Source organism: Anser cygnoides, chromosome 5 (assembly GCF_040182565.1).
Source record: "Anser cygnoides isolate HZ-2024a breed goose chromosome 5, Taihu_goose_T2T_genome, whole genome shotgun sequence".
NCBI lineage: Eukaryota > Metazoa > Chordata > Aves > Anseriformes > Anatidae > Anser > Anser cygnoides.
Genome location: NC_089877.1, coordinates 43760024 through 43772854, shown reverse-complemented (window position 1 = coordinate 43772854; position 12831 = coordinate 43760024). Strand labels below are relative to the sequence as shown.

At 40.4% G+C, this 12831-nt stretch overlaps 1 protein-coding gene across 1 annotated transcript in view; it reads left to right on the top strand.

The window, feature by feature from the left end:
* The window catches only part of SPTLC2 (serine palmitoyltransferase long chain base subunit 2), a 69449-nt gene extending 62478 nt beyond the window's left edge, over nt 1-6971 (top strand). The window contains exons 11-12 of the mRNA XM_048059756.2: nt 1725-1854; nt 6251-6971. Coding sequence (XP_047915713.1) covers nt 1725-1854; nt 6251-6370 — 250 coding nt within the window. The 3' untranslated portion in view covers nt 6371-6971. The remainder of the gene's footprint in view (nt 1-1724; nt 1855-6250) is intronic.
* The last annotated feature ends 5860 nt before the right edge of the window (nt 6972-12831 follow it).

The window sequence follows — 12831 nt, the reverse complement described above, 5'->3', positions numbered from 1 at the left end:
GAACTTCTCAACAGTTCATGGATCAGAAGCAGCGAACATTTCCATAGCTGAACTTTGGAAAATTAAAAAACAATAACAGTGATAATAAAATAAAAAAGAGAAGGGGGAACACACTACTACTGTAATGATAAATCCCCAGTATTTTAACCAGTCTGGATTTAATAGCTAAGGCATAATTATTGTAAGTACAAATAGAATGCTAATACATGTTTTTTTAGAAATGCTTGTGGACTGCTGTGTGGATACTTAAGTCTAAAATTTTGCAAACAGGATATAACTTGTATATTAAAATATTTTGCAATGTAAACATCCTGATTTCAGTGACAACTTGGCTTTGACAGCTGCTTTTTAGTGTCCATGTATAACGCAGTGCTCAACCAACACTTTCAGATTTGGAAAGCATAGCCTCGTTTTAAGCAGTACAGAACACCTTTAGTGTTCTTCTAGCTCAGCTAGTCTTTGGTCTGGCTAAGCTGTGATTCCACGAGGGAACAAATATCTAGCTCTCTTCATGAAGCTAGATATGGTAGTCTTCCACCCTCCTCAGTGCAACCAAATTTAAAAGGCCCCATAATCTTTACGGGTGCTGTGGAGCCTGCGGTATGTGCTGTCCAGCACATAGTACGTACTGTGTCTACCTTCCAGCTGTTCTACTAATCAGTGCAATCTTTTCCCTGGAAATGTTCATGAAAATGTTTGCTAGCTGAGCATTTGGGCAAGTAGCTTAGTTAAAAATAGGCAAGAGCACAGAGCTCTGACAGTTGGCCATTGGGGTCTACATTGGGTCTACCTCATCGTTTCTTTCTCTCTTGAAGTCTTTTTCAAATTTGAGAGTACTAACTGGATACAAAATAAAGTATACCAGAATATATAGGTTCAAATGGCAGCTATATAAGAAATATATTTCTTATAAATAAGAAAAATTGTTGCAGCAGAAGGCAGAAAACGTTAAAAAAAAAAAAGTAAAAGTGCATTCTTGTCGTAAATATTCATAAATCTTAGTTCATTGCTACTTCTAAAGACAAGAAGGTCAGTTTGAAAGGGCTGAACCATTTCCTGTGGCCTCTAGAAACACCCACAATTGCACTGCCATTACAGAAAGAATCTAGATACTCATTCCTCTCATTGCATACGTCACAGCCACTAACTTCTTTAATCATTGTAGTCATTAGTTTTGTGAAGGTATTCTGTGACTGTTGATTGAGATTTTTGCACCTTCCTTAAAAACGTTTGGTATTATATTAGATGACCTTAACTTATGGTGGCAATTTGAATGTTCCCATGAAAAGCACTTAAAAAGTCATACATTCTGTGACTCCATAATGCACCTGAATTTAATTTAATTGGTAGAAACAAACCATTTAGAAATAGCAGTATCATCTGCAGCAGGGGTGAATTTCTTGTGTAGTCAAACTTCTGAGCCTAAGTCTCGGTTTCCTATCAGAAATATTTTCAAGTTTAGGTTACAAATCCATTTGGAAACAGCCTGCTAAAAGACCAGCCCCTGCCACGTATGGTCATCCCTGGCTTACCACCTGGGGATTGAAGTAGAGGGCCTTGTGACTGGACATTCTACCTCCGCAAGAAAGCACCAGAAGCTCTGAGTTTCAATGTTCCTGGCTTGTTTAGTAAAGGCCAGTATGGGTTAACATACTGAGACCTTTATGCTGACGTTCTATCTCCTCCGGTATCATTCTGACAATTTTCCTTGTTCTTTCTGGTAGTGCATTTGGGCGTGAGATGCTAAAGCGGAACATTGGTGTTGTGGTTGTAGGCTTCCCTGCAACCCCAATCATCGAGTCCAGAGCCAGATTCTGTTTGTCTGCAGCTCATACCAAAGAGATGCTCGATACGGTAAGTGTCTCATCTTGTCTTCCTCTTGCTTATGCCTTCTATAAACAGAGATAACAATTGTGGGGTTTTTTTTGTAGACTGGTTTGATGTTTGGTATGCAAATTAGTTGAACCTAATGTTCAAAGCCTTGTGTAGTAGAGCTGGCAATGACACTATTTCTTTCCTTTCCCCAACAAAGCAGAATGGCTGCCTTCAGTAAATTTCAGAAACTTTTTCCCATTTCAAGTATGCAAGAGGGACAGTCTTGTTCCCTTGAGACACTGCTTTTTCCCTTCTCTAGAGGCTCTGCCTTCAGTTCTTGGGCTTGTGAAACTGAATCTTTTAAAAGAAAGGAAATCTGCTGCTTCTGATACTAGACACAAGTTGATTAAAAAAAAATGCCTAAGGTCCCACAGAACATCCGTATTCTTTTCAAGAGCAACTGCAAACCCCTTCATGTGGCTTACCAGTGAGCACATTCATTCCAAACATTACTATTCCAGTTCTTGTTTATGGCTTCAGAGCATTGTATCATAAATGATCCCCTCCTGAATGAGGCTGTGCCATGTGCAATGCCTTGCTGGCTCCTGCCCACACTAGACATGTTCCAGCAGGAGCCGCAACCCTCTTAAAGGAGGTCTATATTTCAATTAGGAGATGCTACTTTAAAAATTAAGGATGGGAGTTACTCTGACTAATTTAATTGACAGGGGATTTATGAATAAACCTGACTATCCTCCGTACATTTTGAATATGGTAACTACATTCATTTTTGAGTCTTCTAAATAAGATAGACATATGCATAGTCTGTCCTAGGCTCAGTCAGAGTTCTCCGTTGTGATTTTTCCAGTTCTGCTGTTCTCTGACTCAGAGCCTAAGTTAGTCTGAGTCACAACCTTGAATTTAAGGAGGGTAGACTTTGCACTTTACAGAGGTTGCATGGAATAATCACATAGGATACGGTGCTGAAAAGAGGAGAGGGTGAGGAGAACTGGTTGATTTTCTTCCCCCACCACTCCTCCAAGTGATTATCTCCAGGCTGTAGAACGGTCTATCCTGACATGCACGAAAGCAAAAGCAGTGGGAGTTCTGCATGGATGAACAAAACGACAAAACTGAAACATGAAATGAAAGCATATAAGAGGTGCAAGAAGGACACGAAAGGAATACAGAGACGTTGTCCTGAGCATGCAAAGATGAGGTCAGGAAAGCCAAAGCCCACTTGGAGCTGAATGTGTTCAAGTACATGAAATACAGCAAGAAGGGCTTTTTTAGGGATATTTGTAGCAAAAGGGAGACTAAGGGAAATGTGGGGCTGCTGCTGAATGGCATAGGAACCTAGTGACAAAGTACATGGAAAAAGTCAAGTTACATGCTACCTTTATTGCCTTAGTCCTTACTGATAAGATTTGCATTGAAGAATCTGAAGGCCCATGAGGTCAGTGAGAAATCTTTGAAAGTATTTTCAAATATATTGTGGACAAGAAGATGGCTGGGAATAGTCATGATGGAATTATCAAGGGGAAATCATACCCAGTGTCCAAGTATGATCAGGCAGTAACATTTTGTAGCATGAACAGCGAGTAGGAGCTGTAATATAAACAGACTTTTACCAACAAGTCAAAAAAAGGTTTCAGACTGTTCATCCTTCGCTGCCACAGAACTTCTTGCTGTCAGCTAGTCTTTGTCTTCTCTGTTAGCAACTAGCTGGAGTCTTAATCTTAACAAGCTGTTTTCACAGAATGTTTACAAGTACTATACTTGCTCTTTTCCAAAAACAATCTGCAACTTTTATTAGCCTGCTTAGGAAAAGAGTTTTTTGTTTTTAATCAATCTACTTACAAGTCTTTCAACTTTACAGAAAATATTTAAAGTTTTGTGCATTTACCTCTGAAGACTCATTTCTGCAGTACCCGTGTAGGTGCTAAATGCAGTAAACCAAAAGAAATACTTGTTTAATATATTAGGGCTTGTCTGCCTAAGAAAATTAATCAAGGACAAAATGAGGTGTGAATTTTGAAGTGAATGAAGAAATCTTGATTTAATTCAGTATGTGGAGGCTTTGTTCCAAGTTGGCATAAACCACTTCAAAGTTCAAAACAACTGAATGCTCTGAACCCAGAACACTGGCAAGGGGAGTTAATAAGGAGCAAGTCTTTGTGTCGGTGACTTTGTGTTGTGTTTTTCTTGTGTTGTAGTGAAAGGGAGTTGATTTCAGGCAGCTAGTAATTAAGGCAGCATCAGATCTGATCCCTCTGCTGAACTGTGGCAACAATATCCAAGAGGAAAAAAAATGAAATGAGTACAAGTGGAAAGAGCTGGCAGAGAGCTTCTACAAGTCCGAGACAGGAGAACTGGGTAGCCCATCCACGTGTGCATGGATGCTAACTAGTGCTATTACCGTGGCATTTTTTCTAAACAAAATTAATCCAGGTTTGGACTATGGGGAAGAGAAGCTTGTCTTGTTAAATGCTGATATTTGTAATGCTTCCTTGTTCTTATTAAATAAACCCACATGATGGGGGAACAGTTCTCAGTTACAATTTTAACTGTTTTATGTAAATAAAACTTCCTTGCCTGAAAATATTTGGCTCAGGATCAGAGTGAAGTCCCTCATAACCTGCATCCCTGTGGGCTGGTGCTTTCTTTTCAGTGATGAAAAATATATTACACTCTCCTGAAGTCAGAGTTCACCAATGCCATTTCCTTTGTACTTTTTGCTAGTCACATGGACCTTTTTGTTTTAAATTAATAAAATCCTAAATCTGTGTTCAAGAATAACAGTTAACAGGCTCTTTCAACAGAAATTCAACCTTAAATTGTTTCCATATGGGGTCTTTACTTTAAGCTCTGGCAAACTGTGCCCATGCTCTTGGAGTTTTGTTGTGCTTTTTTTTTTTAACTGAGGTCCAACTTCTGGGCTTGTCATTCCCCCAGATTTTAGAGTGGAGAAGTTCTTGCTGCCAGATATAACAAGCATGAGGGGCCATTGTTTAAAGAAACAAAAACTTGGACTGTTCATCCAGGAAGGAAAAGCATGTGGGGATATTAACCCCCGTCTGCCAACTATTCTCAGGAGACAGGCATCTGACCCAAAACATGTTAAAATTAGAGCATTACTGTTGAATCAGTGGCATTCTAAAGGAATGTTGAATGTACCGATCTGAACACATTTAAAATTCAAGGGAGTGCAGAATGCCAACGTTTGAGTTCAAAAATCACACTGAACTTGAAAGTCATCTTCTGCACACATCTTTGCCACTTGCCAGGTGTAGGATAATTAGCATCACATACTGTTAGAAATTCATCTGCAGCAATTGACTTATTTTTGGACATTGTTCCAGGAATGATCTGTAGAGAAATAAATCAAAGCTTAGAGTTTGACTTTTAACAAATCCTGTTGTGAGACTCTCTTATCAAAGAGATTGCACGATTAAATGAATATTGACTTTCCTTATTATGCTTGCAGATGCTTGATCTCTGGTAAACTTCATATGATTTGCATGCGTTTCATATGGTGAAAGGTTTTGTTAGCTCGCTAGCAGTGTTCTGGGCCATCAGTTGCTGAGGTGGTGTCTTTGTGGCAACAGTCCAGGAGGGTTGCTTTCCAGGGAGTTAATAAAAAAAAAATGCTTGGGGTCCTACCTTGAATGACTTCTCCTTGGCAAAAAAAAAAAATCTCCCATACAATATTATGTATGATGTAGAGCTTGCATCTCTAGATGCATATGAGCAACTCAAATTAGTCAAATGCAGATATAACAAATACATCAACAGAAGCTGTTAGCATAATATCGCAGGCTGCTTTTCACTGCCTTGTAGTTTAAAAACAATAGTATTTCAGGCACAGTATATTAGCATGCACAATGATTTCATATTGAATGATGCAAAAAGAGGAGTCAAACCTCCAGGTACATTTTTTCTGATTCAGCTTTATTAACCCCTTAGGAAGGGAGTCTTATTCGTAGGTTTGTGCCTGGTGTGCTCCACCAATAAGCACACAGTTGGAATCCACACAAAAGTCTTTTAATTAAATAATTAATTGCTGGGACTTGGGACTACAGGAGGAACACTGTTCCCAGCTGACCTGTCTATGAATAGGCATGGCTTTATTTTGGCTGACAGTGAAGTTTGGGGTAATATTGATGGGTTTTATGTTCTTGCCTTGGAGTTGGAGTAGTCAAGTAGGTAGGTGTAAGGTCACTCTCAGATAAATGACCAGTGCTGCTCACTTGGTCTAGAGGCTTCCAAATACAAAAATAAAAAACAAATCCTGCACACCTCCAAACCTACAGACTTACAGCCTGGTGAAATCCTACTTTGCTGTCAGTGGTCTGTTGGCATGCAAAAATGAAGATGTGCTGATAGCTTTCTTGCATCTGTTTCCTCTGCTGATATACTGTGGTCTCTTTCTCAGGCTTTAAAAGAAATCAGTGAAGTTGGGGACCTTTTGCAACTGAAATATTCCCGTCACCGTTTGGTACCTCTCTTGGACCGGCCATTTGATGAGACTACATATGAAGAAACAGAAGACTGAGCTCCCTCCATGTGCCTTGGTGGGAGGGACACACCCTGTGGGACACTGGCACACAGCCCGCAGAGTCTGTGAACAACACACTTATGACTGCTTAGCATAAAAGACATTTCCTCACAATACTGAAGTGGCCACATCAGCTCTAAATGGCATTTTGTAAATAGGGAGAGGAGAAAAAAAAAAAAAGCTTTGATTCCTGTGTCTTCAGGGTCTGGCCCTAGAGGTGCTTGGCTTTATTTTTTCATGTTGCTTTTTTTATTTATTTGTCTCAATAAGTTCACAGCAACCCGAGTTGGCTGTGGCTGATCAGCTCAGACTTTGTATGCACCATTAGCCTCCCAAATGCTGGCTGAGATGTTGTGAGCATGTGTGATGCTGGCATGGCAGCATTTCCAGTGTCACTGCTAGATGTCTGACCTTCCCAGTAAGGAGTGAGCCAACCTGTCTGTTCATTGGAAACTCCCTAGAGAAACTGTTGATTGCTAACTTTGGCGTATTTGACAAGATGGATAATCAACCAAAGCTTTTTCCTTTTGCAGTTACTTGTGTTTAAAACTTGAATTTAGCTTTTTTTAAAATAAATGTGTTGCTGACATGTCACTGACAGGACCATTGTTCCAAACATTATTTAGTTCTGTAAGCCACAGGCAGAAAGACTTCGGGGACTCTAGCCTCTTTTCCTTCCCAGTATGGATATCAGATTGTCTCCTGGTTTTGACAGTAATTGTCCTCTTGATATAGGGTAAGTGATGGAGAGATTTTTGTGTTAGTTATTTTTAAAATGGGATGATTTGTCTTCCTTCTGACATACTTCTGTTTTTTTAAAAAAAATGTTCTTTGTGTGTATTGATTTCTCATCTTCAGATTATTTTTTCTTTTGCTTTAGAACTATTACAAAACCACGAACAAGTATATCTGGTAGCTGATAGGTTCTAGAAGGGTGCTTTTGGACTTAAGTAAACCATAGCAAGCCTTGTGCTTCCTGTTAAGACCAGAACCTCTGAACAAGCAGGCCTGTACAATGGATGGCTATTAGGGAGCCGCTTATTTCATGCAGATCTGTGAAAGAATGATTGCTGCCCTTTGCCATACTGATCTTTTCTTGTCACGTATGAGATGTTCTTCTTTGTCCTTGTTGTCCAAGGCTCTTATGCAATGAGTATAGACAGCTTGTATCTTGTATGTTATGTTTCAATTAGCCAACAAAGTCTCCTAATTGGCAGCTGTATGTCTATATAGGCCTTCCCCAAACAGAAACTGTCCTCACAACTGCGTTTGGTTTGAGGTCTTTGTTTTTCCATTTCTGTTACTGTGAGATCAAATTAATATTCACTGAGCCAGTTGCTGTTTGGAATCTTTATTTTTCAAGTTCCACGCTGTCTTACTCTGATCAAAGTTTAAAATAGACACCTTTCCTTTAGTGCACCTTAGAGGTGGTCTGCTCTGCAGCTTGAATTCTCTCAGTGAACAGAACAGATCATTGAAGAGATACCAAAAAAATTACAACAGGAGCCAGTTGCAGTATAGTTCTTGGTGTGTTTTTGTTTCCCTGGACTTGTAGGTTATTTGCAAAAATAGTAATGCTTTAACATTGTGTCAGTTGGGTTTGGGCTAGCTCTTGAGTTTGGGTTAGCATGATGCCCTTTGCAGGTGACAGTGGAGTTTCTTAAACAGATTCTTCATCTTAAAGCTAGAGCAGAATGCAGCTTAAAGCAATTTGGTGCTGCTATATATATATACACACACATATATTTACTTATATATTTATAAATTATAAATAAATATATAAGTTCTTTTATGTTCACTCTTTGGCTAATGGGGAAGGAGCTTTTTGGTCACTGGAACCAAGCGGAACCAAGCAGTTCTGCAAATACATCTAGTGAATTAAAGCAGAATTGGTTTCTATTTTATATAATATCTATCTTCACATCTTTATAGATCTTACTACATTTTAATGTAATGGCACTACGAAACACTGTTTCAGTTTTTCACCATTGCATTTCGGAAGTTTAATTACTTTAGAAGAACTAAAACTGACTGTTTTCAAACTAGGCCTGGGTAAGTGTTTCTGTCTTAGTCCCCTAAGTTGTTTGCTAGCCTTTTGGAGCGCAGTGTGTACACAGTCCAAGAAGTTCGTAACCTGCATGTGCAGCCTTGATGGCTATGGAGTAATCTCATTTGTTCAGCCACAGAGTGAGTAAACTGCACTTACATAAGCTTACTTTATCAGTTCGACCTTTCTCACCTGCATTCTGCCCAGGACTAGCTCTAACATTCCAGCAGGTGACCTGCTTTCTGACTTTGAGAAGTTTTACCTCAAAGAACTATTCTTTTTTTCTTTCTTGATTGTAGCAGGGAACAAGAGGACAGGACGTTGGTTGACTCGATCATGAAACAGTTTAAGAGCTGACAAAACCAACCAACTCAAAGGCATAGGCATGGGTCAGCGGAGAGCTATTTTGAGCCTTCCCAGATGTACAGCGTGCTGGTACCCACTGCATAGTCAGTCAGTTTGAAACTTGTGATGTGTTAAGTCAGAGATGGGTTATCACAGATTCTACAAGTCTCTAGTCTTAGTCTTGTCTCTGGGATTCAGTTTTAGGGCAGCTTATTTTTAGAAGGGAGGACAAAAGGCTGGATAAATATCAATAAATCAGATAACTCCTGTGCAATGCTTCTGGAACTGTCAGTGTTCTAAAATTATCTGTCTCCATACTGGGATTCCGTTTGTACTTGTTTAAAGGAGATTGTGCTCATGCTAAACTTTGGCTCTTTAGTATCTTATTGCTGTGTTATGCTGTCTGCGTGACTTTGAATTCTGGGTTGCAAAGACATTTCAGAAATCGTTCAGGCAGTTAGTAGCATTTGCAAACTGCTTGGTTACATTTCAGCACTCCTATATCCTTTCTGAGAAGCAACATTTCCCAATACACACCCAAGGAGGTCTCTTATTTGGGGGAACCTGTTCTGCCACGGTCTGGTACCTGTTGAAACTACTTCTGAAAATTAAGCAGTCTAACATTTAGCACTTTCATGTTCAGTGAATTGTTAACTTAAAAGCCAGGAAAATCTTTTCACACCTACTGAAAAACTCCGCTCCCACAACCTAAGAAGCAAACCACTACTAGTTTGGTGCTAGGCAAGCCTACAGCATGTGTGCTGTCACGGTTACGTGTAGGGTGGATTGCTGATTTGATATTATGTACTGACCCAAAATCTGTCTCCTTTTTGTCCTGGCAGTAGAAGTGAATGAAAGAACCAATCTTGAGACATCACAAAGGAAGAAAAGCTGCTTAAGAAATAGACTTCAGTCCCTGCCAACTTCTCTGAGACATTGTAATTGAAAATGACTCCTGGTATTTCTTAAGAGATGCAAAATTCAAAAGAAAATGAAGGCTGCTTTTGAACAAAGGATTTTTGCCCTGTACCGTACATTGGCTAAACTTGCTTGTAAATATACAATAGTTATCTTCCCAGTACCGCTCTGAAGACCTTAGCAAGCAAGATTTTCACTCTGTTGAGCTGAGTGAAGAGTTCAGAAACAACATAGTTTTCAAGGCTGATGGCCATATTCTTTTAAGAAAGTAGAGAATCTCCTATTACCCAGCGAAGAGTAAGAGATCTGCTTCTTGTTAGAATCTGGCCTTGCCAAGTAGGAGACCTTTGCCTTAAGGAGCCGGATTCATAATTTCTCTTTAGTTCTTTGGAAGAGAGGAAAACCAAGTTTTTTTATTGTTTGTTGTTTGTTTGTTTGCTTGTTTTGTAATGAAGTGTTTGTTTTTGTTTCTACAGAAAACACAAACTCTTGTATAGTATCTGTGTATATGGTGTATTTAATTCTGTTCAGTTTCTATATTTTTTTTCCTTCTAAGTAGCATCCTTAGAGAGTTGTTCTGGTTCTTGGATTATTGGTGTAGCATGCTTCTGCTTTAGGCAAAGACTCAGGAGTGAACCAACCAAACATCTTACCATGATGAAGTCATTCAGGGAAGGAATTGCTTCATCATTCCTCTCTTGATGTTTCCTCTGAGAGTGCAGAAGTGGTACCCAGTGTCAGAGCTGCACCTTCGCACAGAGCAGGAAAGGGGAGTGTTCCAGTGAAATCAGTGATCTGGCCCTGTGCTGTGTGGATGAAGGAAATCTGACTTCCTGATACAGCAGAGATGGAGGAATGGGGCAGTCAGTCACCAGTTACTCTCAGCTGTACAGGGATCTTCCATGTGTACTGGAACAAGGATCCTTAAGATAGGAATGCAAGTTTCAGTGGCCAGAGGGACACTTCTCTAAAACTTCTCCACACCAAGTAAACGTTTCCTTCTGTGCAAATTTTCATTTCTTTACCTCTGAAAAATATTCAGCTTACGGCAGTGTTCTCATGCAGAAGCCGTATTATCTATTCAGACAGATGATAGGAAAGGTTGGAGGAAAGCCGTGAGCATGAGATGCCCATTTCATCTAAGAGTCATCTAAGAGAAATCTAGCATTATTGTATCTGGAGTGCTGTGCATAAGCTCCCTCAATTCATCACGGAATGAAACTTGTGGAGATTTACCCCAGTGTAAAATGCTCTGTCTGAAACCCTATGGCTTGTGCTCGCTCTGTGGAAGAGCCAAGCGTGCTGGGATCTGTGTGGCTTGCACCTTCTGTACGGAGAGCTGAGGTGCCTGCGGTCTGTTCTGCTCTAACCCTAGTGAAGCACAGAACTGTCTGCGAATGCCCGGGATTGACCCCTCATCAGGTGAATTGTTGGCTTCAGCTCTGGAGCTGGCACCCAAGTGGTATCGGACCACCATTTGGGGAAAAACACCGGTCATACGACCTGTGTAACTTGAACATGGTTTCAGAAAGAAAGCAAAACAACAAAAAACAACTCAGATGTCATTGTGATGGCTTGTATTCCTGTAAACATTCCCGGTCTTGCAAGTTGTTTACCTGTGAAAGACTTGGATGTGAATTTAAAGCACAGACAAAGTGTTTGTGTGATGAGGTACTGTGCATTATCTTTGAAGAGAAGTGTTTAGTGCAGGCATTGGAGCTGTTGTGTTTACATCCCCGAAAGGGGCTGGGTGAAGGAGGTGAGTGTGGTGTGTGTCGAAGGCCTTAAACTGTGACTCTTGGTATGAAGAACTGAAATTAAAACTGACCTTGAAGAATGCAGTGGATTTTAGCCCACGGAAGAATACTCTGTGCTCTTAGTTAAGCAATACGTACTGCTGTTTTCTTGGGGAGGGAGGGAGAGGTTCGACTCTATTTGTGTTTGAGCCTGGCGAGCAGCTGTTTAAGGAGCAGGAGAGGTGTCTGTATGTGAAGGCCAAAAATAGTGCGGTTCTGCACTGATGTTCCTATGTAGCAAGCATTGGTAACTGGTCCCTGGGCTGCTGAAAGCAGAATTACTGAGAGGGTCAGGGACTTCAAAAGCAGTGGCAGCTAGCAAATTAATTTTCTCAACGTTAGGTGAACAGGTCTCACTTGAATACGCCAGGGGTTGGTGCAGTTCCAGAAATACCCTTGGCTAAGTGAAATGTGCACCAAAACATCTGGACGTTGTAAAGCATTAACTTTTTTTGCCAAATCTCATGCTGTCCAGACAGTATTTCTGCTACCCCCTAACGGTATATTAAGCTAAATGCATCTCCAGCCTTCCGCTACTGACTTCAGGACAGTTTGAGAGAGATGAGAGTAACATTGGAGCCTGAGGCTTTAGGTTAGCAGTCCCAAAGCCAATGGTGGCCCACATTTCCACAAGCCCTGGGCAGAATTACCAAGTCACAGCACTTAGTCTTGAATTGCACTGTATTCCTATGCCTCTGTGTTGCTATAATGTACATAATATATTGGATTTTTTTGTAGATAAGACATTTTAGATAAAATTTTTAAATGGGCTCCCCCCAAAATATTTTATGCCAGATGTCTAATTTTTTTTACACTTGGGATTAACATGAAGTCGGATGCTCTATGGGCAGGGAAAAGATAAAACAGATGGTACATTGGCTTTAAAAAGGTAACAATGCATGTAAAGAAAAAAAAAAAACACTGGAGAAAAAAAAAACTGCTTGGGGAAAAAATCCATTCAAATATATTCTATGTTCTGCATAATAAAGAATTTAAAAATAAAAGTTCTGTTGTGATTTTTCTTAAAGCTGTACCAATGGGGCTGAGAAAAGCTATAGCCTGTTTGAGAGCTCAGATAGATCAGTGTCCCTCTCTGTCCTGGGACTCCCAAGTCAGGAACCCTTGTAGGTGAGATGCATGCTTGGCTATTGCTTATCGTATTTCTTATCACTCTCTGGTACAGCATGGCCTGGGATGCTGCTGTGGAGAGGTGGGTCTGCAGGGATGACTGATCCGGGCGTACACCACCCAGGGGAGCTCTGTAAGCTGCCTGCTGCCCTTGGGTGCTGTTGGAGGGGATTCCCTCTGCCAGTGCGTACAGTGGCTGTCAGACTTATCAGCTGTCGTGCTGC